Below are 24,681 nucleotides of genomic sequence, written 5' to 3'. Positions count from 1 at the left end.
CCTTATTTGCAAATCTGGAGAGGGGTGTGGGTATCTTTTTGCAAAATTGCCATTGTTTCCTTCCTATCTGTCAGATATAAATCGAACGGCCTATATTGCAGGATGGCAGGCACCATCATCACCAACTCTGTTTTTTTGTAAGAAAAAGAAAAAAAGTAGAGAGTAGAGAAGTAGAGATAAATATTAAATATTAAATAAATATAATAGTAGAGAAGAGAGTAGAGATAACAGAGACATCGGGAAAGGATTGCGCGCCCGGGGGAAAAAGCGGCCGGGCGTGCGCTAGTTTTGGCGCGCGGCGTCCGGCGCGCTTTATAAAATCCAACACCCTCCCACCTCTTTGTGCCTTGCCACCGCTCTCTCCCTACTCTGTGCCATGCCACTGCTCTCTCCTCGCTCTTTCTTGCCTCACCACCGCCGCGCCACCATGCCACCGCGTCGCCGGGAAACTTGGGGATACCGTGGCGTCCGCGCGCGCCCCTCCGGCAGCTTCTCCGTCGAGATCCGGTTCCGCAGGGTGTGCCTCGGCCTCGGCAATTTCGACACCGCCAACGAGGCCGCCCGCGCATACGACGCGGTGGCGTGGTGCCTCTGGTGGCCTCATAGAACATTGAACTTCCCCAATGTGCCGATGCGCACTACAAAAAAAGACACATCAGTGACATTTTGGGCCGAACAAAAAAATAATTCTGTCATACATATGACACTTCTATGACGATAATTGTGACAAACCCCGGTATCATCATAGATGTGGTGGGATCCTACTTCTATGACAAAAAATCATGACAGAAAATGGGCTTTTCATCCTGGGCGGGCCGGAGACGCAGCTGCATGACATTCTTTGGGCCGTCCATGACGGAAAAAACCGTGGTAGAAGCGAGGGCGAGGAAAATTTCGGGGAGTTCCCGGTTACGGTGGGAGGTCGGGGGCTGAGCGATGCGCGTTTCTCTCGTACACGTACGCGCGTGTGTGCGAGGCGTTGGCTCTAACTGAACCCGAACGAGGTGTTGGGCTCTAACTGAACCCAAGTGATTGCACTGCAGGCTACGCGTTACTGAACCCGAGCGATCGATCGATGGCTGTTAACTGAACCCGATCGAGCGATTCCTTCGCTACTGCTGCTAACTGAAGTCGATCGATGGGATGAACAGTGAGCGTTGCGGGGGGGGGGGGGGGGGTTGGATGAACAGTTCCCGGTGGGGGTGGATGAACAGGACCCCGTGGTGTTGCCTCTGGATGAACATGACCCCGATCGATCGAGCCGGTTGGGGCTGGATGAACAGGACCCCGTGGAGGGCTGGATGAATAGGACCACCCCGTGGAGGGCAGGATGAACAGTAGACGGTGGAGGGCAGGATGAACAGTAGCCGGTGGAGTAGCGCGCGGTGGAGGCGGGATGAACAGGAGCCCATGGAGGCTGGGGGAGGGCGACGTGGAGATGAACAGTATCCCGTGGAGTCCCGTTTTGCGGTACGCCACACCCCTCCGATGAACAGGACCCTCGTTTCGACCGTAGCGCTCCAACACAAGTCCGTTTCCTCCGTTTTGTGGTACGCCACACCCCTCCCGATCAACAGGACCCCCGTTTCAACCATAGGAGGTATGTTTCCTCCGTTTTGCGGTACGCCACACCCCTCCTGATGAACAGGATCCTGTTTCAAATGTGGCCTGGTCGAACACAAGGCCGTTTCCTCGTTCTGCGGTACGCCAAGCCTCGTTTCCATCGCCTGTTCCGTCCAAGCCCTCCCGATGAACACGACGCATTCCATTTGCCTCCCCATGAAACACGACGCATTCCGTTGCCTCCCCATGAACACGACGACGATGTTTCTCCGTTCCGACCCAGCCATGTACACGAGCCCTCGTCGTACGTATGCGTGAGTAGGCGTTCGAGACCCCGCCCGTATGTACACATATGTGGCCGTATTTTCTTTCTTGCACCCTGACCGCTGTACGTACGTGTACATGCATACGTGCGCGCCTCTACTACGACACGTGTGCGCCTCTACATCGACCAGTATATATGTACGTACACGTTTCGCGACCAGAATGACAACGCTATGTATGCTTCCACCAGGTGGGTCCCGACTGTCAGGCACTTCCTTGCGTGCGAAGATGTAGCTGGTGGTCCCAGCAGTCAGGGGGGCGAATCGTTTTGTTTTTTTGCCCGGACGCACTTCCTTGCATGCGAAGGTGTAGCTGGTGGGTCCCAGCAGTCAGGGGGAAATTTTTTTCGCGAAATACGGTGGCCCGTCCGGTGGGTCCCGCTGTCAGGTGGAGGAATAATTATTTTGCACGTAATAAGGAGGCACTTCCTTGCTACGGCCGTGGACCCAGCTGTCGCCTCTCCACGTACAGTCCACGTCCTGATGGAAGTCGTTCCTTGACCACGTTGACCACGCCGCGCCGAGAGCACCAGGGCGGTGGACGACGGCGAGGCCTAGGAAGGGGACGACAGGGAGCCGGGGAAGACGCGGCAGTGGAAGCCCACGCGGAGAGGAGTACAAGGGTTCACTGGTTCGGCTGCGTGTGAGGTTGTCGTCGCCGCAGGGCCTGGCTAGCGTGGGAATAGTAGGGGGCGGTGAGGCCTCCGCGGCAGCACAGCCGGCCACGGGAGGCAGGAGCATGCGGCACGACGGGCGCTGCTTTGGGCGGCTGAGCAAGAAGACCAGAGGTTGAAGAAGCACTACGGCGTTGGATGGACATCGTACGGTCACTGGAGCTAGAATCGTTCATATTGACTAAAGTTGACAAAGGCCCCCATCCCAGTCAACTTAGTAGGCCCACAAGTCAGCCTCCCACCATGGTGGGTCCCAAGCTAGCAGGGGGAGTATTCATTTTTTTTGTGCGTAATAAGGAGGCACTTCCTGTGGGTCCGAGCTGACAGTGGGGGGAACGTTTTTTTCGCGAAATACGCTGGCCCGTCCTGGTGGGTCCGAGAAGTCAAGGGGGAAACGTTTTTTGGTGAAATAAGGTGGCTCGTCCGGTGGGTCCCTGCTGTAAGGTGGAGAAATAATTATTTTGCGCGTAATAAGGAGGCACTTCCTTGCGGCCGCCTGGACCCAGCTGTCAGCCTCTCCACATACAGTACTCTTTCCGATGGAAGTCGGTCGTTGACCACGTTGACCACGCTGCGCCGAGAGCACCAGGGTGGTGGTCTGGACGATGGCGAGGCCTAGGAAGGGGACGACGCGGAGCCGGGGAAGACGTAGCAGTGGAAGCCCGCACGGAGAGGAGTACGAGGGTTCACTGGTTCGGCTGCGGTGTGAGGCTGCCGTCGCCACAGAATAACAGGGGGTGTGGGTGAGTGGAGGGATGGCCTGGCCAGCGGTGGGAGTAGTATGGGGGCGGTGAGGCCTCCGCAGCAACACAGCCGTCCACGGGAGGCAGGAGCAGGCGGCATGACCGGAGCTGCTTTGGGCGGCTGGACCAAGAAGACCAGAGGTTGAAGAAGCACTAAGGCCGTTGGATGGACATCGTACGGTCACTGAAGCTAGAGACGTTTATTATTGACTAAGTTGACAAAGCCCTTGGTACGCTCCAACTTAGTAGGCCCACAGGTCAGCCTCCGAAACGGTGCGCCCCAGATGTCAGGGGGAGGAATCATTTTTTGGGCGGCCGAAGCTAAGAATATCCGAGATTGAAGAAGAAGCACGACATCCAACGGCCACTGCTGCTAGAACCGTGTGTTGACTATAATAAGTTGGCAAAGCCTTGCATATGCGTCAACTTATTTTTTAGGGGACGCGTCACTTAGTAGGCCCACAAGTGTGTGGCAGAGAACTTATAGCCCATTTGCGTTTTGTAAGAATGTACATCCCATTTTGGAGTTCTAATGGAATTTACAACAACCCATTTACAGTTTGTTAAAAGTACAACCCATTTTCTAGCTAGGACAATGATTAATAATTTCAACCAACCGTTGAAGACAGAATTCAATAAAAATTTCCCACATTTTGATGGGCTCCAAAATATTTTTATCCTGAAATTTCTAGTCAGATTAAATATAAATTTGTATTACGTAAAAATCCAACGAAACATTGCGCGCGCAACAATGAAAATTTAAGATTTTCAAAATCCATAAATAATATTTTATAAACTAATTTTGTGTTTGGTGCATTTTTTATAGTTTCTGCCCAGTTTTTATAATTACATCCCATTTATTATTTTTTAAAGCCCATTTTCCTGTTAAGCCTAATGCATCCCTCCAAGGAAAGATTTGCAGCCCAGCGGGGCGGAGAATAACAAGTTGACCTTGCCTGGGTATTCCTCAAAAAGACGTATAGCTGGGCTAGCCATTTTCATCTTGAAAAAATTAGTATCTGGGCTGGATATCTGGCCTGGGCTAGACGGGCCACAGCCCGCCCAGTTAATACCCTGCTCTCCTCTGAACAACAACGAAATCATCGCCAAGAAAAACTCTGCAGTGCTCACGCCTCAAAAACACAAATACTGCTCGAGCTGCTTGGTCCCAGCTGTCGGCCGCACCTTGTGCAATTCTCTCGTTTATATTGACTACATAGGTTGACAATGGTGTGGGACCGTGATGTCAGGAAACCAGGAGAAAGCAAAAAAATATAGTTGTACATAATAAGGAGGCACTTGCGTACGTACGGCTATGGCCCTAGTGGGTCCCTAGTGTCATCCAGTCAAAATAAAGTCATCTCCTGAATCCTCATGTTCGTTGACGATGTTAACAATGCTCGGCGCCACGGCGAGCGCAACAACTCGAAGGACAACGGAGAGGGCCTCGCGGGCCCTACGGATGGTCTGATACAGCGCCCGCTACTCATTCAGGAAGCCAGGATCATCGGACACCTATGAGCACCTTCGAGAAACTGAGACGGCATGAAACGGTAAGGCCGCGCTTGGGAGCTCTGGTTTATTTCAAACCTGTATTAACATACAAGTGTAATTTACTCATCATCGAAAACAACGCGTAAAATACAGGCGTAATGAAACCGAGGGCCCGAGGTCTGTAAGTAAAACCGGCGGGTTACGCGTGTAATTTGAGAGACCAGTGTATATTTTACGAGCACTGCTATATGGACGACATTACCAGACGATACATGCACGACGTGCGTATCATGCCATCCATGGGCAAGGCTGAAACAGCAGCTAACGGCTGGATTAGCAATCGTCCGAGTGTCGTTCAGCGTTTTTATCGTGTGTCAAGTACTTCCGATATTTTACTAGTCGAAATCGACCAACCAAGCACCTTCGCCCGAGACCATCTGCTTTAATTTACAAGCGTCAGTTTTACAAGCGGTTTTGGTTGGAAAACGACGATCCAATCACGGCCTAATATCATGAGTTGGTCGGAAGATCATATGGTTTCACGTCTAACCTACCCGACTTGTCGTATAGGCTATGAATGAAACATCAGACGATGAACTTCTTAAGCACGGAAACAACAGAAGAGGATGATCTTCTTAACAAGCAAATCACTGGCATTAGATCGACATGCAAAACAATACGAAGCATTATTCTCAGGAGGCACGGTGAACAGCTCGTGATGCCGCATGCCACAACATTCCAAGCTCAACTTTGCAATCAAACACAAGGCCTGGCATTACATAGACAATATTCAGAACAAACTCTTAACACAGGAATATCTCAGCAGAGTAACTATTTACTTCTAAACTGAACACAGGAATAGGAAAAAACACTCGACGCTGCTCACAGCAAGGGCGTCCCACTCAAAAATATCAAATGCATGTCTTCTGGCTAACATCAATGAGCAAATTTTGACAAGGTTTTCCAATTCCAATATATTAAACTAACGTCTTCTTGCTAACATCAATGATTAAACTTTGACAAGCTTTTCCCATTCAAAATATGTAATGCCTATGATCGTGGAGTCCTGTCGTAGCTTTTATACTTGTTTGGGCACTTTTTGCCCAGGGCACTCCACGTATTGTTAAATTGCCAATGGTCTCTGCAGACTAGTCATGTCACCGGTGTCTAATAATACTCTGTAAAGCTTCTCGGTCATTCCTTCTGTAATGTAGCGCAAACAGTGACTGCTTCTTTCTGCAAAGTGGAACGACCAACTAGACCCAGTAATGCAGCAGTTTGCCTTACACATTGGCTCCTTTTGTGCAGTTCAACTAAAATCGAAGTCGGAATAAAACCGAGCTTTAATTTTGATATCCCTGTAAGCAACAATAGGTATAAGGGAAACAATTACTAAGAAATAACGGTTGATGACTTGTACTCCCAGAAGAAAAGCATCTACTGATCTACTTTATCTTAATGGGAAACAAAGCAGGAGAGTAGCAATTCTCCATCAGTGTGATTCATTCATATTGACTGAGACATTATCTTAACAATGCCTTGTTTCAACATGTATAAAGAACGACAAAGCTTATAAAGGGGGTGATGCTGAATTTGTTGTAACAAAGCAACAAGCATCATGTCTGGGTTGGTCCCATTTTTGTTCACTACTTAATGGGAAAAGACAGCAATACAATAGCTTCAATTCATCATTTATTTAAAACAGTACCAATACAAGTAGCACAACATCTCAAAACACACTGCACGATCATGTGGATGAAGGCAAGTACCAACCTGTCATGACGCACACAAGATCACGTACGAATCTGCCAACACGAATAGGAAATCCAATCTCGTTTTGTGCAGTTGCACTGAAATCAAGCAAAGTGTTTCGCGTAGCGAAGCAAAATGATCACAATAGCAACAAGTTGAATAGATATCCCTGTATAAACAGAGGCAAAAAAGGAATCAATTACTGGCCAATAAAGGAGGATGAAACATGCGGCCACAAAAATGGTAATCCCGCCAATCCCTAACAAGTGTTGTAGTTTTGAAATAAGATTCAGTAGTTAATTCTGAGAGTGGCATCAATTACTGGCTTATAAAGGGGGTGATGCTGAATTTGTTGTAACAAAGCAACAAGCATCATGTCTGGGTTGGTCCCATTTTTGTTCACTGCTTAATGGGAAAAGACAGCAATACAATAGCTTCAATTCATCATTTATTTAAAACAGTACCAATACAAGTAGCACAACATCTCAAAGCACACTGCACAATCATGTGGATGAAGGCCTGTACTGACCTTTCATGAGACGACCAACATAAAATACGAATCTACCAACACGAAAAGGAAATCCAATCAAGTTTTGTGCAGTTGCACTGAAATCAAGCAAAGTTGTCGGCGTGACATTTAAGTTTTCTATAGCAACAAGTTGAATAGATATCCCTGTTTTAAGAGGCAAAAAAGAAAACAATTACCAGCCAATAAAGGAGGATGAAACATGCGGCCACAAAAAGAAGCATCTACCTTATCTTGATGGAAAACAAAGTATAGGACAGTAGCATTTCTAAAACGGTTGCATTGATTCATATTAATAGAGAAATTCTTTTAAAACAGATCAGCAGTTAATTCTGAGATTAACAACAACAAAATAGCTGCATGGGACATGCCAGCACCATGTGCATCCACACGTATAAATGGGTGATGCATTGTATGTAGCCAAGCAGCATATATGCGCTGGTCCCATATTTGTTCTCTTTGAACCTTCTTACTATGTGAGGGCAGCAAATCTAGTCATGCACAAACTACCCGACCCCCCAGTTTCTTTCCCTTTTCAACAAAGAGATCGGTTCCTTACAGATGTGTGTACTAGGTTACCCCCTTTTTCCCTTTTCGACCTACAAAGCGGCTGGATAGCCAGTCTATACTACTTTCCGCCCCTCCTTTCCTCATTGAACCACGTCCTAGATTCTTGCTCCAGCCCACCGCACCCTTCTTTCCTCTTTGAACCAAGACCTAGATTCGACTACAGATCGAAAAAGATCCACATGCAGCTAGAGCAACGACGGTTTCAAAGAAACTTATACCTTAGGGTCGTCGGGATGTGGCAAGGTGTGCGGCGGGAGGCCGGATCTGCCCACACTAAGTACGGCAGCGAGGAAGAAGGGGTCGGTGGCCCTCCCGCATAGGCACTGGGTGAAAGAGAACAGCGCAGCTGGCAGTGGATTGCCTCCCTTGCCGAAGGCGATAGAGTGAACGCTGCACCTCCTCCCCTTCCCGATGCAACGGGACATGGACGCCTCCTTCACCAGCTGTGAGGGGGGAGAGAGACAAGAGGCCAACGCAGTCTTGTTTAGATCTGGTGAAGAGAGGGTGAGAGACTGTGAATATAGCAAACCTTAGCAAATGTATCTAGACTCATTTTAGTGCTAGATACCTCCGTATCTAGACAAATCTAAGACAAGTACTCCCTCCGTTCCGAATTACTTGTCTTGGATTTGTCTAGATACAGATGTATGTAGACTCATTTTAGTGCTAGATACCTCCATATCTAGACAAATCTAAGACAAGTAATTTGGAACGGATGGAGTAATTCGGAACGGAGGGAGTAACATATATGTAGTGCAGCGAGTGTGTGGAGAGTGCAAACCCTAGCAAACAAGCGCTGAGGCTCCCGCTTATATATATACTACTGTAGTACGGACTGAGCTCCGGTGCCTTCACTACACCTGCTTTTGGCTGTATGACAGGTGAGCCAGCCACATTTTGGGCCCACCTGTCGTTAAACCCTAGCGAAAATTGCACCAACGTGAAAGACGACTGCGTCTCCAACGCAACCAAGGTGAACTAACGAAGGATATCATCTTTGTGCGTAACAAGCAAAGAGCACTGATGGAAGACAGCTTGTTTTTCATCAAAAATCGACCAGCTTCACTAGCCGATGCAACCATGAGGCACAACCATGAGCATCGATAGGTCATCGTGGTGATGCATCATCCATTTGGCATCAAGTTTGGGTGAGGCACCTAAGAAGTTCGACAAATCCTCACTGTGGTCTGTTTCTTCTCAGTAATCATGCTCGAGGAAGGAAGAACCACGTGGCAGAGGACAGTGAGGCGGAACAACAATGGCCATCCAATTTTGTGTAGTTCCACTAAAATTGAGGAAGACATGCCCGGGTATGGAGACACGCATCGCTGTTTCCAAAAATATAAAAAAGGGTTAGCAACGACATCTCAATTGTCAATAAGAATTAATGAAAAGTACACCAACAAACAGAAGCATCATAATTATCTTGATGGGAACTAAACCAGGATACCCGAGAAAAAAGCATTTCTTCATTTAACCAGTGATAGTACTACCACCATATGGACAATGACTGCACAACCACCATGTACTTTTTGTCGAAACAACATGTATACCTCCACCGAGGAATAAATCAGGACAACTTTTTGAGTGGCATTTCCTCTATAATAGTACTAGTAGGTGATGTTGGACCAGCCGACGAACCCTAGCTACTATGCAATGGGAGCTGGGGAGTAGTCGCATAGAAGAAAACCCGCACGCAGCGACCTGGGGAGCTGGACCAGTACAAGAAGTTATACCTCAGGTGGGCGAGATGTCGTTTAGGCGGGCGGGCGGGATCTGCCCACATGACGGCAGCGAACAAGGGCGCGGAGGATCTTCGTCCGCACCAGCGCCGGCTCTGAGAGGACGGTGCGCATCGGCTTCCTCCGTCACCGACGGCGACAACGTCAACGCTGCACCTCCTCACCTCCCGCAGCGGACGGGATTCAGCCGGATCTGTGACCACCGGTGAGGAGAGAGATAGAGTGGACACTGTCATCTTGTTTTGATATGGAGAGGGTGAGAGAGCGAGACGCGAGAAACTCTATCAAACAAGAGGCTATAATGGAGTAAAAAAATCTCTCCATAGCAGTGGTTTTAAATAGAATACGTGTGTTCCCGGAAAAAAGAAACGAAAACTGGCGGACAATTTTTTAAGGGTCTGTCTAGGACACATCTAGATGTGACATAGTTATGTCACATATAAGTTGATGTCCACTCTGTTTGTTGTCTTTTCCTAGTTTTTTTTGTTTCTTGTTTCCACATTATATACTTGTGGGAGCTTAGATGTGATATCCTTAAATAACATCTAGATGTGAATTAGACAAACTGATTTTCTAACGTACCAAGAAAGAAAACTCGATCAAAAACACGCCCCCGCTTCCAGGTCGCGAGAGTCGTCGCGCACACACACATAGACATAGACATGCATATCCGTGTTTACGTAAAATTCCATTTCCATCTCCATCTCCAATCATATTTGTCCAACTGGCACATTATTTACGTTGTTAATTATATACACAGCAATATTAACGTACAGCATCTCTTGTTTGCGCACGTCCGGACCGCTGCCACGGCCGGTCCTGACCAACCCGAACCCTCTTCATCACCCGCGCATGCTTCCCGCCCGAAACGGTCAGTGCCGCATTCATGCCCGACCAGAGCGGACGTGACCTCTCACTGGCTCCGGCATTGATTGCGGCGCGCCAGCCGAGAGAGCGTCGCCCGCGCCGCTTCCGGGTGCACGCGGCTGCTCCGCGTTCAAAGGTCGCAATAGCCGGCTACAACATGCGCGATCTCTTCCAGTAGTAACTTCTTGGGAGTCCGTGCTACAACTAGCTGTCCTCCCCCAACTCGTCAATCTCTTCCAGTAGTGCTAGTACTCCATGGCGCGATCCATCGACAAGCAGGCGGGAAAGTTATGGTATACTACTCGGTTTGTGGTGAGTGGCATGCCGAGCGACCGTGTGGGGTCGAGCCGTGGAGGAGGATGAGACATGAACACGACAGACGTGATTTAAACGTTGGTTTTGCTCGATGGCGTGATCTAACAAAATGAAACGTTGGTTTCTCTCCGTTTCCATTTTTTCTCCGGAAAATTGGAAACTTTTCCACTCCATTTTCATTCCTATGCCAAGGTTGCCCCGTTACAACATTCCATCAAATACAATAGAAAACTAACATGCATGCTGATGCATCTCAATGATTCACAGATCATAACCAATATTTACTTCACAACTAAAGAAAAAAGTTGTGAGAGCGTGTACGATAGAAAAACTACTGATGGGGTCACTACGGCTTAAACCCTAAACCCTAAACATGATTTAATTTCCTGGCCAGGTAGAACCTGTCGAAGGAATGTGCTAGAGGGAGATTCTTTAGTGAGAATGTCAACAACAATAGAAGCAGCACTCTTTGGTTCTCCACCTTCTGGTACCTCTTGTTCCATAGCACTTTCCATGTCGGGAAGGAAAGACGGCTGGCACCCTCGGATCATACAATGCTTTTGTGCAGTTCCACTAAAATCGACCTGAGCATCCCTAATGGCAAAGATATTGAAGAAGTGTGATTAGAATAATAGTACTGGCACTAGTTCATGAGACATAGACTCATCACAAATAGAAGCCGGTAGAAGTAGAGAAAGATCGACATGGAGATGGAGCTACGGCAGTGGAGCAAGCCGGCTCTAAAAGGAAGATGGACTACCTGGGACGTCGGGCTGTAGCTAGAAGGGTGGTTGGGACGCGGCCTCGGCCCATACCGCAGTGACCCCCGATTGGGACGCACCGACTGTGGGTTTTCTCCCTCGTCGATGTCGACCGCGTCTACATAGAACATTGTTCCCTTCCCCCAGCTGCGGGATCAGGCCCGTCGTCCTATGCTTGTGAAGAGAGCAACCTAAGCAAGCAGGCTTATAGCTTAGGCTCCTGCTAGTGTATATATAGTGGCTTTCTTTTTCTCTCCATATCAACCATTTTATATTGCGTATGTGTCATTCAAGAGTGAAATGATGGTTGCTTCTTCTGACTAACTTACTGTGTGATTTAACTGCTCCTTAGTGGCCCCTACACGTACTCCCCCTACGTCTATGCAACAGTCACACGTACACATGGACGTAAAAACGCGCGCGACGCCCTAGTGCATGCATGTCCGAGCACACGATGGAACATAGACGGTCAGGCTCAAGTGCTCAACCTACACGTGCATGCACACACATAGTCAGTCAGGGTGAGCTAGTGACCGTATGAACACCGGAAAAATATATATATATATATATATATATTGAGCGCAATGAGTGTATTATGAAGTCCACTGACCATATTTTTACAAATATACAGTGACAGACAGTGTATTTTATCTCGTTTGAAATTAAGCCATATTAACTGGAGAGGAGGCAGCATGGACTGGAATTACTTTGCTGTGTCCCGTCAACTTGCCGAACAAGGAGAAGGTTGCAGGGCGGGAGAAGCTTGCGCGCGGTGGCTCGCAGGACAAGGAGAAACTTTTGACTAATGCAAGCTCTCCCTCGCTCAGGCAGTGAACGTGCAACAATTAATTCGGTGTCAGATTGCCAGAAGCATACACTATACTACTAGTGCTATTATTGTTCGACTTCCCGAACAGCCAAGCGCAAAGTTTACTAGTACTACTACTATAGTCCATAAAGGTACGTACTATACTAGTACTAGGAACCGGATGGAGGAGGGTCTGCACTCTTATTATAATTTTAAAATGTGATAAAGCAATCTTCAACACATTTGGTTCTCTTCGAGGGTTTTCGCATGTGATAATGGAAGTTGATTGCATGGAACACTCGCCACAATTCTCGCTTAATTCTGGCTCATATCCTGTTACAAATAGTAGCGCTCAGTAATATTTCCTCTTTTTTTGTTATTCAGCATGTAAACAGGTCAGCAAACCTTGCGGCGCATCTTCGTGCGAACCGTGCTTGCTGCACTTTGAATGTGGCCGAGAGCTGGCTTGATGAAACACCTCGCTTCGGGGTACCTCGCTTCCTAGTGACCAGTGTCTTGGCTGATCGTCCTAAGAATGCTTATACATGAATAAAGCTCTCTCATTTACCCGCAAAAAAGATTAAGCCATATTAACTGGAAAGGAGGGAGTATGGACTAGCACTACTTTTTGGTGTGTCCCGTCAACTCGCAGAACGAGGAGAAGTTTGCAGGACAAGGTGAAGCTCGCTTACGCCTTTTGACTAATGCAACCTACCCTCGGTGGACATGCATCAGTCCATTTGGTGTCAGATTGTCAGAGGCATACACTGTAGTACCCAACATGCGAAGTACCATCATTGTTCGACTTCACGAAGGGGCGAAGAGCCAAGCGCAGTAGTACGCGTACTTGGTTTTGCACCTTCATACTACTCCACCCTCCGTCATAGTTTACAGGACGCGCTTCATTATGATGCATTTCTCTCAATGCATTTCCACCACCAGAGAGACTTTAGACGCGTTTGGTATAATGCTCAATTAATTAGTGCGTGGTAACCGCAATCAAGTCCACAATTTTCTCTCCATGTACTGTACTACTACGGAGTGCATGCATGTGTGCACCCGGGGTGGAAGCACTGCATGCATGTGTGTATGCATTATTCCCTCTAGTAATAGATGCCGTGCTATAACTACCAATGCTATTTTTCAGGCCGATCGCTAGTCGCCTTGGTCCCACAAATTTTTTTCTTTTTTCTGAAGCGTGCTGTATAAACAGTGACGGATGGAGTAGTATGAGCGGATTCAACGAAGAGTGTATTGATGGTTGCTTCTTCAGAGCAACTTACAGTGGGAAAGGTGGGCTTATGATTTGACTGCTCATTACTCATTATTAATGTGGCGCAACGATCGGGCTGAGTCTCCCATGCGGTTGTGCACTACCCCCTCGGTTCTTAAATATACTCCAGAGTATTTGACTTTCTAGAGATTTCAACAAGTGACTACTCAAATATTTGTCTTTTTAGAGATTTCAAATGGTCTGGCACATACTGATGTATATAGACATATTTTAGAGTGTAGATTCACTCATTTTGCTCCGTATGTAGTCACTTGTTGAAATCTCTGTTAAGACGAATAGAATATTTAGGAACGGAGGGAGTACACATACGAAGCAAAATGAGTGAATCTACACTCTAAAATATGCCCATTTGAAATTTGTAAAAAGACAAATATTTAGGAACAAAGGAGTACAATTTTGTGCATGGCACATGGACCCGGATGATGAAGAGGCTTCTGGCAATGCTATCAAGCTTCCATCATTTGTTTACATAATTGACGTACTATACAACTAATTTTCCAGCGACATGAAATTGTACAATGGTGTGAGCTTTCAGCTTTTGTTTCACGTGTCTTGCCATCGATGCTTTTTCGAAAACAATAAAAAACTAACTTCCTTGCTAATGCATGTCAATTATTAGCAGATCAGAGCTAATAATTACATCACAACTGAAGACAAAGTTGTGAGAAGGTGTTAAATTAAAATTGATCCATGCTTTCATTGGCAGCAACGTCCCCCCAGCTCTGTCTAAATCAACAAGGCATGTTGGGGGAAAAAGTAGCTGTCTGGAGCATGCAACATTCCGATCATTTTGTGCAGTTCCACTAAAATAGAGCTGAGCGTCCCTGTTCCAAAGATATCAAGTGTAATTACGATAATAGAGGACTGCTGATGAAACAATAAACACACAAATAGAAGTCGGTCACCTTTGCAGTCTCTCTTAAGACTAACTAGTTGGAGAAGATTAGGCTCGGAGTTGGATGAGGAGGATAGAGCAAAACCAATCTTCCTTTGTGCAGTCGCACTGAAATGTAGAGGTGTTGCCCGTGTGACATTTTAGTACAATTGCACAAAACACTCTTAAGAAAAGTGATTTGTGCAGTTCACCAAAAGGTCGCAATAGCAACGACGTGAAATGGATAGCCCTGTTTGCAAAAAAGAGGTAGAAAGGAAACAATTACTGGCCAATAACAGTTGATGACACTTGCGACGACAAAAAAGAAGCATATTCCTTGTCCTAAGGGAAGATAAAAACACGGGTGTGTTTGTCTAAAACGGTGTGAGGACGAGAATGCAATATGGAAAGTACGTCGGACGAGCTATGTTTTGGGCAAAGAACTATGGAAGATCCACATGCAGCGACATGGGAAAACGGGCAGTGGAGCAAGGCCGGAGGGGATACCTAGAGGTCGTCGGGATGTAACTAGGTGAGCGGCGGCGGGCGGAATCTGTGAGCAGGCGGCGTAGGCCCTGCCGCGTCGGAGCTTGGTCAGAGAGAACGGCGTGTACCGCAGATCGAGACGTGCTGCCTCGGCGCCATCGAACGGAGAAACGATGCACTTCCTCCCTTTCCTCCGGCGGACGGGATGCGGCCGGATCAGTGACCAACAGTGAGAGAGAGAGAGAGGCCACAACACTCCCTTTCCCCCGGCGGACGGGATGCGGCCAGATCACTGACCAACAGTGAGAGAGAGAGATAGGCCACCGCACTCCCTTTCCCTCGGCGGACGGGATGCGGCCGGATCAGTGACCAACGGTGAGAGAGAGAGAGAGAGGCCACCGGAGCCTTGTGTGAGATACTCTGAAGAGCGGACTACCTTTTCCTCCATAAAAATCATTTTATATTCTGTGTACGTGCCATTGAGTGCTATAACTTTATTTAAAAATAACGCGGCAACGCGTCAAGTTGAACTTTGTTTCGTGCACGCGTGGTACATGACCTCCCTAGGTAAATAATCGCTACAGGCGTTCAAATTAGCACGTGGGCGGCCATTTCGTAAAGAAATGAGCTCCACCGTGTACCCGCGCGGGTGTGGCTGGGCATGAAGCGTGAGTACGTGCACGGTGCACCTATTCTCTTCTTGTATACGTACACCACCTGCGTGGGGTTGTGTGAGAGAGATACAAACCTAGAGAGATATAGTGTGTGGGTTCTTGAGAGTTTTTTTGGGGGGGGGGGTCAATCAAAAAATTTAACATATGCAATGTGTGTGAAATAGAGTCCTGGATATAACATATATATAGAGGGGGCGATCCACGAGAAGAAAGTGGAGGTATCATCAGCTTGAGGTGTCCATAGAATCGAAGAGAGGGATGATGTGTGTGTGTGTGTGCGCGCGCGGTCGATAAAGAGTGCCATCGAATTTGTGTGTGCCCACGTCAAAGATATAGAGTGGTTGGCCTGCTAGAATGTGAGATGGCACATGTGCAGTTTGTCTCTGTGGCATGGATACCTACCTGCAGCGCTCGACTATCGGTGTGTGGTGGGGGAAGAGGGAGGCCCAATTAACTATAGAGGTACAATGGCTGGTATATGTGTGGAGGAGGAGAGAGGCCTACCTCATGTATTAAGGAGATCGATCTGCCTCATGTATTAAGGGAGATCGATCGGCATCCATGCATATGTGCAGGAGATGAATAAGGTTGGGAGAGAGACATAGCTAGAGTGTTGGAGGGGGTGGTAGTGGAGTTGCTTCTAACAAATGGTGGGATAGGCTTGCTAGAAAAACGGAGGGCACGCCCGCAATATCAATAAGAGAGGAGATGGCTGCTTGTTGTCTGTGCACGTGCGTGTGAGAGACGGGTCAGGAGGCATGCACGAATGATGAGGGGGGACGATGTGGCTGTGGTAAGCAGACGTAACTACATAGGAAGATCAATCGCCCTTTGTAAGAGAAATGAGAGACATAACTTGTGAGGTACGTCGATCGATGGGGGTAGTTAAAGTCGATCTAGGCATATGTTGGGAGATCGATCGGTATACATGCATGTGTGTGTTAGAAGCAAATGAGGCACGAGGAGAAGAATAGAGAGAGAGGGATGCATGTAGGAGGTGGTACGAGAGGCATACTATATCGAGGGGGAGGAGTGTGCGAGTACGAGAACGATGAAAAGAGTGGTGGGAGTGAGGCATGGACGGTGACAAGAGAAGAGGGGAAGCTTGTGTTTGTGCTAGGCACACCTGGCTAGAGAGGCATATTGATCGATGTGTGCTGTAAAGAAGGAGCTGGGGGGCCTACACACACCGTGGGTGAACGACCTAAAGTGAAAAGATGAATTTGCACGATGGAGCTAGAGAATGCTGAGGGAGGGTGAGAGGGATGCGGGCGTGTGCATGCACAAGAGAAAGTTAGTGCTAGCTACAAAGATAAGAGGGTTGTGTGGGTGTAAAAGACGAATAGAGATCATATATACTTCATTATAAATAGCGAATTCGGATATTTGAAGAATTTATCATAGTGTTTCAAATCAACGGATGTGTGAATATATATAACGGTGATACACATGGTGTGGTTATGAACATGGTATACTACATTTAATAAATTTTATCTCTACTCTTATAAAAAAACGGAGTTGTTGATGATGGTATGCCTGCCATCCTGCATTATAGGTCGTCTGATTTATATCTGGCGGATAGCAAGGAAACTATGATGGTTGAAGTTGGCAACAATCATGATTGTAGATTCTTATTGAAATAGAGAAACGAATTCAAATTTAGTTCGAATTGCAGCGGTAGTATAGACATTTGGAATGCACTAAAATGTTGGTATGAGTAGGTTACATGCATTATACAACAAGCAAAAAAATTTAATTGGACATAACATGGATTCATACTCCCTCCTTCCATCTATATAGGGCATAATGAAAATTTTAAGACCGCCTTTGACTATTGACAAGATTAGTAGTACATGACATGCACACTGTGAAAATTATATCATTGAAAGAACCTTTCACAGACGAATTTAATAGTGTGCTTTGTGTAAGTTGCATGTCATATATTATTGCTCTAATATTTGGTCAAAGTTAGCATTGAAAAACGCATTAGGCCCTATATAGATGGAAGGAGGGGGTAGCTTTGAATAGCATTTGTATAGTAAAACGGGGTAAGACTCTCTCTTTGTGTGGTGTGAATAGTTTTATTTTTTTCGTTTTCTTTTTGGTTGAGGGAAGTGCGAATTGATTTGGTATGTACAAGTACAATATTACTACACGTTAGGCTTGTCCCTAAAATTCAACCCGCGTCTTGTTATATCCCGAAAATTCAGATATCGTGCTCCCAAAACTGGCGCCTTCACAACCCGCGCCTTGCTATCCCGAAATTACAACGCGTGCGAAAACTCCCTCCAGCTGCCAAATCCCGACACGCGAAACCCCCCTTCTAACCCTGAGCCGAAAGGGCCACTAGTTCAAATCGGTGGGGGGTACTTTTGTAACACACCCTACATTTTGGACAAGCGCGTTCCTAAGTCATGCTTCACCCCCTTCCATCACCCCCTTTTCACCATTCAAAATCCCAGGCCGCCATAACCTCTCCGCTCCAGCCGCGAAACCCCACCCTCCTCCGTCCGCCACGTCACCGCTGCCCAGCCGGAGCCTCTTCCTCGACAATGTCGTCCACTGCAACAGCTCGACGTCCCTCGTCCACCTCCCCGGATGAGGATCCGTCGTCCATCTCGTCATCCCGCCGGTTCAGCCGCCCCATCCTCCACCTCCAAGGAGCTGCTCCGACGATCGCCTCGTCTATCACGGCTGCTCCATCCCCATAGCACCGCCTTAACCTGCTCCACCCGAACCGCAGCATCCTCACCGACTCCTCGGACGAAGCCGAGGCCTACTCAGTGCCACCAAAGAGGTTGTACACTCATCGCATCGCACCTTCTCCTTAACTCGACCTCCCGGCGCCGATGGTGCTCCATCCCGCACCCCCATGGAGCGGCTACCTAGAAGCCGGCACCGCGGGCGACATCTCCATGGCGGCTCTCCCCCAGTGCGAGGCCCCTTCGGCGGCGGCGTCCATACCAGCCAGATCTACTGCTGCTGCTTCGGCTCGCGCTCGATCGCTCGCTCACCCAGTTGCTGCTGCTGCTCTCCCCCTCGCTTGTGTTGCTGCTCTGCTCCGATTAAGCCACACTTCAGTCGACTGAATCGACTTTTGGGTCAGTCGATTTTCAGGGGTTGGGGGGCTCGCCGGAGTTAAGGAAGAACCACCCGCAGCGGGGACGGGGGCTCGCCGGAGAGGTACCCCACTATCTATCTTAGGGTTCAGGGTGGGGGGCGGGGGGCCTAGAGGGCTGGCCGGGGCGGCGGTGGCGAGTTGTTTCGGGGCGGCGTGGCAGCGCTGGGGCCTGCGGTTCGGCCGGTGGTGGCTGGCGGCTCAGGGGGGTGCAGGTTGAAGATGAACTGCATGCCCTCCCTAAACTACATGTCAAGTGCCTCTCTGCTACCATTGCGTTTAGTTCCGACAGTAGCATTCAGATTCCACAGTAAATTTCAGTTTCGATAGTTAAGTTCAGAGTCAACAGTTTTTACCTCATCTGTTGTAGTCAGGTGGTTTTTGGTGATGTTAATTTTACATCCATTTTACATCATCTATTGGAGATGCTATTAGAATCCCACTTGAGATTGACGATGTCTGTCTTGTGCTGCTTCAGCCTTGACGTCTTACGGCTCACCGAAGCTGCTCCAATGATAGAACAATCCATCACAACAGAGCAGTGCCCTGTACGCCGTCTACATCGCCCTCAGATCTTCCTCCACACCTCCGACAGCCACCTCTGCCTCAACTGCTTCAGCGACCAACCCAATGATGCTGAGGTCGACACGGCTACGGCAAAGAGGTTGTACACTTGTTGCATCACTTATTACTATACATTCACGTTGATCCATTAGGGCTATTTTGGTTCAACGGAAAAACATAGATCCACTGGTTGTTACCATCACTCTAAATTTCTGCATGCTCTCCTTACATAATCTCACCATATTTTTTTCGTATGCATGTCAGATATTGTACACAGTCATGCTAAACATGTGGAGAAAAAGAGAAGAGTTTTGCACGGCAATACAATGTCATGCAGACATTGCTCCATGGTGGGTTCAATGGAAAACCCTCCCCACCCCTCTCCAAATTGTAATCCAGAGGAAGATATCTGTTTTGAGGTAGATTCGGACGCCGCTGACCACTCCTATTTACCCCCAAGGTGTTTGCTCTACCTTGGCATGATGATGTTAGTCATATCATGCATATGTTGCCTTGCAGTGCCTACTTTTGATATCATATATGTCATCTGCTTAGTTTAGACATATTCTGTAATGCCACCTGTTTAGTTTCTATATCATATATGGGAATTATGCAGTCTCATGTCTTTTAGCCAGCCATAATATATGTGAAATGTGCAATGCCATACTGTTTAACCAGGCATCATATATTTCAATGATATCTTGCCCATCATTTTCTTCATTACATTTCCATTTGTTGACAATGTTTGTACATTAAACTACTCTTCCTGTGAATCAGCCATTTGGGTGGGAGATGGAAAAATCTGGAGTGAAAACAAGGCCTTCAGAGCAGACAGTGCTACCTGTCGAAGCAGATATCTTGTTGGGTCCCGATAGCTCCTCAGAGATGGATTCAGAGACAGATGACCAGTCCTATTCCCCCACTGAGGTGTATGCTCTAACTTGGCATGGTTATACTGCTCATATCATGCATACGGTGTCTTGCATTGCATAGTTTAGACACCATATACACAATATTCAACACCATGTTCTTAGTTCAGACATCATATTGAATGCCCTCTGTTTAGCATATAAATCACATATGTGAATTAAATGATGCGATCCTGATTACTTAGATAACATGTAGGTGAATTATGTCATGCGATCCTGTTTAGTTATTCATCATATCTTTGAATTATGTTATGCTATGCTATCCAGTTTAGATAGACATCATATATGTGAAATTATGTCATGCTATCCGTTTTAGTTAAACAATATACATGTCAACTATTTCATGCCCTCTTTTTTCCACACTATCTATTGCATCTGTCTCTCATACAATGTCTGTACATTCAACTATGTTTCCTGTTTATCAGACATTTGAATTGGAGCGGGTGATGCCAGTATCTAGCAGACTAAAAACACGGTCTTCAAATAAAACAGTGCTACCTCTTGGTGGAGATAGCACCCCGGTTGTACATGCATAAGAACCAGCCCTACCACACATAGCCCAAACTCTCGCAGATTGTACCCCTACTACGATGGACAGAGAACCAACTTCACCAAATCTAACCCCAACCCCAGCCGATAGTAACCCAGTTCCTGTTGACACAGCACCATCTCCACCACAGAGCTCCCAAATAAGAGCAGTTAGTAAGGCAGCTCCAGTGCCCAAAGGGCCAGTACTATCACGGTGAACCCCAACTCCACCAGTTAGTACGCCTATTCCTGTGGAGGAAGCACAACCAGCTAGTCATAGTTTCGCATCTATCGCATTTGATGTTGTTAAATCCTATGTGCGTATCTTCCCATCTTGGAAATATTATACTGAAGATGAAGGAAAATGCTAGTTGCAGGTGTTTGTACAGGAGTTATGTGTAAGTAATGTTATTCATGGCAATTACTTTGCTTCGTCCCATACATCCTACCTCCATGATGGTTATAGTACAGCAAATTTTCCCATTTTTCTCTATAGAGAAGGACCAATTTGGAAACTCAGGATGAGATAACCTGTGCTAATACCTCTTCTATCTTCAAGAATGCTTGGTGGCAGTATCGGAATTACATGAAGAAAACGTACTTCACTCGCAAAGAAACTCATCAAATTCCCTTACGTTCTCCTGAGACACATTTACTGGACGATGACTGGGAACGCCTTGTTCTGTACTGGACCCAAACCAAGAATGTGGTAAGGTCTATGAGCTCATTTTATATTTTTAAGTATTATATTCTTGCATCTTACTGTACTCTATTCATGTAGAACAAGTGCCTAAACCTGAAGAACAACTGTTCTAATTTAAGATTCCATTGCTACCATAGGACATAGATATATGTTTGTTTGATGCTTTTATTATGTACTAGTACTTGGCAATAGAAGACTTGGTAGTTTAATCATGTCCACCTTACTAATGAACTGGTTCACCGAAATGAGTTTCATATACTAGTACATGCTAAACTTATTATGTGTCTGCTTGTTTCTTCTTTTAGAATGCTGACAGAATATTGGGGAAGAGTGCCTTATTAAGCAATGGTAAAGGAAGTAATGCAGATAAGGTTCAGGATAGTGACACATCCTGTCTTTGTTTAGTGTTGGAGTTACTAGCCACTACCGCTTGCACAACTATTCAAACTCACTGTCTGAATCAGTTTGGTTTCTTGAGTCTCAACTACAAGCTGAAAGACATCGATCAGCTGTGCTGCGATAAGAAGCGGAAGGACTGCGGAAGTCTGGAGCATTCAGATGCATACTTTCTGGTGCAACAGCAAGCGTTGGAGGATTTTAGCGCCAAACAAGACAAAGCTCTTCTGAAGTTGTTTCAGTTATGCTCTTGTTTTGCTGCCGCGTTTATTTGCACTGGTGGCCAATTTTGATGGCCAGTGTATATGATATGCTGCTTTGTTCCCTATATTTGCACTGGTGGCGAACTTCGATGCCCAGTGGATGTAATATGTGTAATAGCCGTGATAGCCTAGCGTTAGTTGCTTGCTTATTTATTTCCTTGTTGTCTTGTTTATTTGTTTGCTTGTAGTCATTGCAGTTCTTTTTCCGCGGTTAACTAGTGGCTGCAATAACCTATTTTTTAAAACTAGGCCACAATAACCATGGGCTAATATTTACTGCAGTGACACTGGGCCTCCTACGGGCCGTAGAAACAATGGGCCTTCTATGGGCCGTAGAAACAGTAGGCCTTCTACGGGCCGTAGAAACAATGGGCCTTCTACGGGCCGTATCATCAATGGGCCTTATACGGGCCGTATGATGATTGGCCAAACATGGGCCAATAACAGGCCGCATTATGACCGTAAACGGGCTAGAGTTGGAATAGTCCGTTCATGGGCCGACCGTAACGGGCCATCGTTAATAGGCCATATTTGATGACGCTATGAAAACGACCCAATGTATTAACGGACCACAAACGGGCCAACTGTAACCACATGCTGAATTTGGCCCACAAGCAGAAAATGATAGTAATGGGCCGTAAGTAAATGAATGCTGGAAATGAGCCCAAGAATAAATGGGCTCTGAGAAGGCCAAAAGATAACATGGGCTGGAAACGGCCCAACGGAATAACGGGCCGTTAATGGGTATAAAGTGATACACTGTTCATTACGGGCCAGTTTCACCATGGGTCGTTAATGGGTGTAAAGTGATACACTGTTCATTACGGGCCAGTTTCACCACGGGCCGTTAATAGGCCAAGAGTTACATAGGGGCTCATATGGGCCGAAAGACATCATGGGCCATACATGGGCCAGAAGTGAAAACGGGCTGGAATCATATTGGATGGCCCAGATGACGCTACTGGGCCTAATTTGGATAGGGCGTAATGGGCCTTGGGTTAGCGGGTTGTAAATGGGTTATATGAGAACATGTCGTTAACAAGCTTTCCATGGGCTGGCCCGCCACCTTTTGACCAAGTCAAGTGGGCTGGCCTTTTCACAGGAATGGGCCTCTGTTGGGCCGTGCCACATGTTGACGTATCATAGGCGCCTTCCATCCAATGAGTGGTTGACATCTATCCCAACGATGAGCCGACACGTGTTTCCTCCAGCCAATGATGATTTTACACGTGGAAAATCCCCATTGGTCGGGGCTGTTAACGGGTTATCGGATCCAAAACCCGACCCGATAGCTTAACGACGTTCCGTTACGGTGGATGCCACGTGTCGGTCACCCTTGACGAAAGCACTTCTGTGACGCGTGATTTATCGTCATGGAAGTGGACACTTCCGTGATGATAATTTTGGTAATGTCATGGAACACTTCTACGATAGCACAGGTATGACTATCTTGATTCTGTCATAAATTTGTCATGGATGTACATGCATGCCAAAAAAAGTGACCCACTGTGACAAACACGTATCATCACGGAAGTGTATTTTTTTAGTGGTGGGAGCGGGCACAGGAGCTCGCGCCTCTGCCGCGACTTATCACCGACAAGGATCGTCGCGACAACCGGAGGCGAGAGCACCGTCTCGGCATCGCCGAGATGGACGAGGAAGCCATGGCGTTGTGGCGCCAACGTTTCCTGCAGGACATCATCAACGAGCGCGAGTTCTACACGCAAAGGAGGATGGAGAGGGATAAGAGGATGGCGGAGCGAGCTGCCTATCGCGAGGACAAGCGTAGGCGAAAAGCGGACGCTCAATTCAACATGAGGCTAGGAGCAGCGTCGCCCTGGGAATCCGACGACGATCGGTATCTTCACGCCTACAGTCAGACGTCGGAGGAGGACATCACCGAGGAGGAGTCAGACGACGAGGAGGACATCATCTATCTATGCTGAGAACTATCCTCTACTCTCTAGTCTCTACTCTCTATCTCTACTTCTCGATCTTAGCACTGTAAACGCTTTTTTAAAGCGCCGCGCATTGCAATTCTGTTGGAGATGCTCTAACATGGCAGACGAGTACTTTAATGTTTCCCACAAGATGCACGAGTATTACTAGTAGTATATTTTTCTTGCCATGTTGAGATTTTAAAACCACGAGTGCAAACATGCAGAGGAGCAATGAAGACCAAACACGGGATATTGGGGACATCTTCAAGGAGCATGGCAAGTTAAAGAGGAGCTGCACCGAACATGTAAAACGAGCTTTGGTAAGTAACACCCTTTCAATTACTTTCATTTAGCCTCGTGTTCTTCGATGTGTATATGTTGTAGTTTCTATTTCTCTTAAGCCTCGTGTTCTTCGATGTGTAATAAGAAGAGTCTTAATCGTCCTAATGCTTTCATTTTTAGCTTGATGTAGCAAGTGGGTGTTCTCACCTTGTAGTATGTTTTTATTTTTTCTCCTTTTGAATTCACTTCTCCCAGTTCTATTTATCTGGCTTCTACTAAATGGATATGGGTTGCTAATATTGATCTAAAAAATAAGTAACTTCATGTCAGGATGCAGTTCCTATGAGGAGGGAAGTATGGTCAACCTCGAGATCATGTTTCCAAAATGAGGCTGGATTACACACAAGGTGCCAGTTCCCTAATGATGCTGGATTAGACACAAGGTGCAAATTCCCAGATGATGCTGGATTACACACAAGCCAGGTGGAGTCG

The 24,681-nt window shown here is 47.0% G+C and overlaps 1 protein-coding gene across 1 annotated transcript; it reads left to right on the top strand.

Moving 5' to 3' along the window:
- Window positions 1-427: 427 nt before the first annotated feature.
- On the top strand, window positions 428-23,913 carry LOC125537168. Its single transcript, XM_048700478.1, has 2 exons — window positions 428-658; window positions 23,515-23,913. The coding sequence occupies exons 1-2, from the start codon at window positions 428-430 to the stop codon at window positions 23,911-23,913; spliced, it is 630 nt and encodes a 209-aa protein (XP_048556435.1).
- The last annotated feature ends 768 nt before the right edge of the window (window positions 23,914-24,681 follow it).

The sequence above is a fragment of the Triticum urartu genome, chromosome 2 (genome assembly GCF_003073215.2).
Source record: "Triticum urartu cultivar G1812 chromosome 2, Tu2.1, whole genome shotgun sequence".
NCBI lineage: Eukaryota > Viridiplantae > Streptophyta > Magnoliopsida > Poales > Poaceae > Triticum > Triticum urartu.
This window is presented reverse-complemented; position numbering and strand designations above follow the sequence as displayed.